The sequence below is a fragment of the Salvia miltiorrhiza genome, chromosome 3, assembly GCF_028751815.1.
Source record: "Salvia miltiorrhiza cultivar Shanhuang (shh) chromosome 3, IMPLAD_Smil_shh, whole genome shotgun sequence".
NCBI classification, from domain to species: Eukaryota; Viridiplantae; Streptophyta; class Magnoliopsida; order Lamiales; family Lamiaceae; genus Salvia; species Salvia miltiorrhiza.
In genome coordinates, this window is record NC_080389.1 from 12,071,270 (window position 1) to 12,077,269 (window position 6,000).

The 6,000-nt window shown below is 40.3% G+C and overlaps 1 protein-coding gene across 1 annotated transcript; it reads right to left on the reverse strand.

Moving 5' to 3' along the window:
• Nucleotides 1–3,754: 3,754 nt before the first annotated feature.
• LOC131018332 (cytosolic sulfotransferase 5-like) lies at nucleotides 3,755–4,690 on the reverse strand. The gene has a single exon (XM_057947057.1). It carries the CDS (start codon nucleotides 4,688–4,690, stop codon nucleotides 3,755–3,757), a length of 936 nt encoding a protein of 311 aa, XP_057803040.1.
• Between the last annotated feature and the right edge of the window lie 1,310 nt (nucleotides 4,691–6,000).

Genomic DNA, 6,000 nt, shown 5'->3' on the forward strand with positions numbered 1-6,000 from the left:
GATATCTCGATCGCTTTGGGCGTAGTAAATCTCTGGTGGCTGCTTCTACTATCTGGATGAGCTTACGTGAAGAAATTGATGGTTTGGTGGCGGATTCGTACTCGTATATTGGTGACGGCGCTTCTACTTTGTTCTGGTATGACGACTGGCTTGGGTATAATCTTATGAATAAATGCGGTATTCCGCATTTCATGCTTTCGTTTCTTACACAATCGGTGGCTGATTATTTCTACGATGGGGTCTGGCATTTCACGCAAGCCTTTGTTAATGCTTTTCCTGAGATAGTGTGTGATATTTTACTCACTTCTCTTGGAACTGAGGGAGATGTGCGTTTCTGGAAACCCTCGTTGCACGGGAATGTCACTACTGCGCTGGCCTTCAACAAGCATTATCATCATTTTCCGAAGGTGTCTTGGGGTTCTTGGCTTTGGGAATCTTTTATTCCGATTCGACGTTCTTTGATCTGTTGGCGTCTTCTTCATAATAGAATGCCGACTTATGATCGCCTTATCCGCTAAGGTATGATCACGCCTAACGTCTGTTTGCTTTGCTTAAAAGGAAGTGAGTCTCAGGATCACCTTTTCTGGAATTGTGAGCGTGTCAAGAATATTTGGGTTACGTTTCTTGGGTGGTTTAATTTCACGCAAGGGTTGCAAGAGAATGATATTCATAGTTTTTTGGTGGCAGCTTGGCAGTATAAACTTAGTCCCCTCACCGGTAATTTCTGGAAAGCGGGTATCATCACGGTCATCTGGGCCATCTGGATGCAGAGAAATAATTGTATCTTTGATAATCAAAAGTTCGAAGCAAGTCGTGTCATCCACACTGTGAAAGTTGCTTTCAAAGAGATTGATGATAACTTTGCTAAATTAGGCTACATGTGGAATTCTTGGTCGGATTATCTGATTCTCCGGGCAGTGGGTGTTACTACCAGGAGTGCTCCTCCTCCGGAGTTTGTGGAGGTGCATTGGTGGCCACCGGTGGCGCCGTGGATCAAAGTGAATACTGATGGCTCGGCGACGGGAGCTCCGGGCACTATTGCTGCAGGTAGGGTGTTTAGAGATAACTGGAATGTGGTGCGTGGTTGTTTTCACTTCAAAGGTGGCTCGGGTTTTGCCTTTGAAGCGGAACTCCTGGCTGTTATCTCGGCGATTCAAATTGCTCACAATCGTGGATGGCACAAGCTTTGGATTGAAGTCGATTCCACCTACGTGATATCCATTCTTAATTCTCGTTCTTTGAATGTGCCTTGGCGTTTTAAGGCGGCGTGGAATAGGATTTTAAAGATGTTAGATGCTTTCTCGCTGCAGGTTTCTCACATCTTTAGAGAAGGAAACAAGGCGGCAGATATAATGGCTAACCAACAACGTTCGGAAGGGTGGTGGCCGCACGAGATTGAGGAGATTAGAGCTGCGGTTCACCTTGACATGGCTTCGCATAGCCATCTGCGTCAGAAATGGTAGTTGGGGCTGATGGGTGGTTGTTGGGTTCAGCTTTTTCTTGGTTTTGTTGGCGTGTGTATGGGGAGATCTTGGTTTGGGATTTTCTTCGAACACTTGGCAGGCGTTTGGATTAAGATGGGTGCTCTTGATGCTCAGTTGGTTCTTGCGCTGATGGAGGCGTGGGTTTTGAGGCGGTGGATGGAGTTGAGCTTGTGCTGCACTGGTTTGGTGAGGGATGGAGTGTCGGTAGAGTCCTTCCGGGTTTGGGTGCGCTCGACTCGGGGACGCTACTGGTCGGACTCCGTTGGTTTTTGTCTCTGTTTATCGGGGACGTTTTCTTTAGGGGATTCAGTAGATTTTGTCGTTGATATTCTGAATCTCGGAGTTGTATCTCCTTCTTCTCGTTTGTTCTTGGCTATTGCGAGCTGGTTTGCTCAACGTGATTTCGTCGTCATGATGGCGTTCAGGCTGCAGTTGGCTCGGGATTTTCTTCGAGCACTTGGCGTTCGGGTTTCTCTCTGGATTTGGATCTTCATTGGTCATAGGTTTCAGCTGTTCGTCACTTTGGAGGATTTCTGGTTTTTGGGGCAACACCGGCAACGTCGTTATGGTAGTGTTGTTGCCTTTTTTATGAGGTCCTTCTGGTTCGTTGTGGTGGAGCATTCACGGCGATGGTTTTTAACCGGTAGTGTTGTCTCCTTTTTTTCGTAGGTTTTGGGGATGGAGGTTGTGGAGTGCTTACGGAGATGGCATATACCCGGATGTTTTGCTCTCGTTTTTCTTTGTTTGGGTTTGTTCTTTCTTACGGCGACGGCGTCTAACCGGCCGTTTAGTTTTTTTTCGTGGGGTGAGAGCCGGGATAGTTTGGGGACGATGGTTAGGCCGGAGTTCCGGAAACTTTCCTTTCCGCTCTCCCCTACTTTCGTTTTGTGTTTATACGAGTACTCTTTTTCCTTTTCACGGTTTTTCCCACTGGGTTTTCCGTGAAAAGGTTTTAATGAGGCTCGGCCCTTAGTCTGCTCCTTCTGTGCTTTCAAGGGTTTTTTTTAGGTTTTTTCTTTTCTTTTTTTATATAAAATCGTCATTTAATAAAAGAAATGGAATGGAATGGGTAATACTATGTTGGAGGGAAGGAATGCTGATTCCTATATGTAAAGGAATGGTGATTTCTTTAAGAATGGTGATTCCTAAAATAAAAATATAGCAAGCATAGGAATGATATACCAAGCATAGGAATGGAATTGAGGTAGGAATCACCATTCCATTCTCACCTCCATTCCATCATACCAATCATCTCCTAAGAGCTTATAAGTTTCCCAAAAAATAAGTTGAGGCAGCACCCTAGTCTAGCCAAAACCTTTTAGTCATAGGAAATTCTAGCCATACAAATAAAACTATGGAAATAATAGCATTTCTGACTAAAATACCCTTTAGTGTGTAACAATATAAAATATACTATTACACACTTTTTAGAAACGAAAAAAGTGTGTAATAGTGTTTTTTACACTGTTACACACTTTTTCGCAACCACACACTTTTACATTATTACACACTTTTGTGAAAAAGTGTGTAACAATGTAAAATATATTGTTACACACTTTTCGCAGTTACACACTTTATGTTATTACACACTTTTGCGAAAAAGTGTGTAACAGTATTAAGGGTATAATTGTACATTTACGTTAGAAAATGCTTGTTTTTCTATATTTTTATTTGGGTGGACATTTTTTTCTTTTCTTATACAAGAACAGCTAATTGAGCCCATTAACTCAAATAGGTTCCTCTATCCCAACTTATTTTCTCATTTTCTTATTAGCAACACTCATTTTACAAAAATCACTGAACTATGATTTTTTATTTATATTATATATCATTCTAATTTCATTTCTTTTCGATTTTCTCTCTCTAATTAAAATTCTCTTTTTAACTTATAAGCTCAACTATCCAAACAATTTGACAACTTATAAGATCTTAGAAAACTCACCTTTTGAAATATATACCTTATAAGTTCCAATTAAGAGCTTATAAACTCTTTAAAATAAGCTTAGCCAAACACCCTCTAAATCATGTTCATCAAAACTCCCCCTTAAGCCAACAGGTTGGAGCAAACTAACGACACTGAAACATGAGATGGAACAATTCTTAAAGAACTGCCTTAATACAAAATACGCAAACTTTCAAACGATCGAAAACCAAGAAATCAAAAGCCCGAACTTGGAGAGCAGAGGAACTGATTTCTGGAGATGGAATCGAAACCCAAAACCAACAAAGTAAAAATGTAAAAGAATGTAAGGTGATCAAGGTGTGATAAGTCATAAGCTACATTTCCAATTTTGGGAAAGTAATTTATACGCCATCACCGGCGATAAATGATTCTTCCAATCCCCGACCTCTCCTCGACGAAAGAAAGCACTCTTATCCATACCAGTCACCTCTTGCTTCCCCTTCTTGTTCACTTCCAATCCTCTGAGAACTTCAAAGCTACACAGTTCCACGATCCGATCAACCTCCCCAGCTTCCTCCTCCTCCGCGGAGAACGGGCAGCCGAGGAACTCCGCCACGCGGCGCACCTCCGCGGCCGGCCTCGCCTTCATATCCTCGTACTTGAGGAACAAAACTCTCTCAGGGTTTTCCAAGCTCTGCTTCCAATATCCAACAACATGATCCCAAAATGGCCCATAGATGTTCGATCCCTCGCAGAATTGCTCGAACACCTCCGCCATGGTCGTGTCCAGCATCCCCACCCTGGCCGAGAAGTGCCGCGCCGACACCAAGGCGTCCTTCGGGTCCCTCGCCACGTACACGATCTTGCACTTGCTCCTGATCGACTCCGGCAGGGAGGAATGGGGAATGTGCGTGGCGAGGAGGCGCGGGGAGGGGAACGAGGCAATGTTGAGGGCTTTGCGGCTGCCGTAGAAGCCTATCTCGAGGAAGGGCACGAGGTCGTGAGGGGGTGGTCTCCGGAGGTGCCGCCTCCGGTTAAGTAGGGCGAAGGCGATCGCCTTCAGCCACGTCGTGCCACATTTCGGATTGGAGGCGACGAAGACGTCGGAATCCTCCGCTTGGAAATGTTCTTGGATTGAGATTACAGCTTCGAGAATGACGTCCGAGTACCAGAAACCTTGATACTGATAGCGGCAGAGAGGGTGGCCATTTGAGAATACTTCTTTTCTTGGTAGAGTGGAGAGGGACTCTTTCAAGTCTTGGGATAGTTGTGGCGATTGGAAAATTTTTGAAGATGATGACATTTTTGTGTATCTTTTAGAATTTTTAGGTGGTTTATAATTTGTTTTGTGTTTAGGTTTGTATGCATGAGGTCTATATATATCATTGGGATAGCTAATTATATATGCCCAACTACCTAGAGCATGGGTGGGTGAGATGAGATTCACTGTACCATATTTTATGTCTTATTTTGTGTTTCACTTTAAATTTTATTTATTTTTTTATATTTTTTCTTTAATTTCAATTTTGTATGTTGTAGTTTAATTTTGTGATTATTATCTAGGGTTTATTCCATCAATTTAGGGTGTATAATTATTTTTTATCATTTAATTTTATTTTCATTAGTTAATAATAGGTTGATAAATTCAAAGTTATTGTATATATTTTTTAAAAAAAAATATTTTTTTAAAATAAAAATTAAATATAATTCATAGTATTATAATAAATTTTATTTTTATAAAAAATATTTTAAAAATAATAGATATAAGTATGGGACACAATGGTACACATAAAATTGTGGGACATTGGATCTCATCCCAGGGTAGAGTTAGAAATATACTTCCTCCGTCCCATAAGAGAGTATCACTTGAGAGATGATACGGGTTTTATAAAAAATTTGATAGATAATATGTTGAGTGGAGAAATATACTTTCCCTTTTTCGCTTTGTTGTTTTGTAATGACCCGACTTTTTATTAAGGATTATATACTTTTAATTACTGATTTAAGGATTGATTATGGTAATTAGAGTTCAGCATCCATTAATAAAATACGAACTTATATGAATTTGATAATTTATATATGTGATGATTTATTTTTTTATTTTCAATAGATGATGCACTCAAAATATATTTTGAGTCCATTAATTTATTGTGGAGAATTTAACACTGAAGTGTTAAATATGAATCTTTTATCGATTGTTTACTTAAGCCCATGAGTAATTTAATTTATGTTAGAAGCAAGCTCAAATGGATTTTATGCTTCAATAAGAATTAGGCTTATATGTCTTAATGTATTTAAATGAGTTTGGAACCATATAATTAATATATTAATCTCTTAGATATTTTATTACATTTATAATCCTAAGCATGCTGAATCCTAAGCATGCTGAAGAATTTTGAGCGCATGCTGAAGAAATTCTTCAGTCATACATACTGGCTGAAAGTGTTCATACCTGCAAGTTGAAGAATTTCCACGACCCTCACCACCCCATTTTTCTTTTATAATCTACACCATTCTTCACCCAAACCTCACCACTTCACCATTTCTAAATTCTGCAGCAAGTTCACACAACAACTACACTACCAGACCAAGGTTTTCTTCTTAAACTGAGCT

What these genes read in the sequence shown, in the direction of transcription:
- LOC131018332 (XM_057947057.1), bottom strand. Translation starts at nt 4,690, where the DNA reads ATGTCATCATCTTCAAAAATTTTCCAATCGCCACAACTATCCCAAGAC.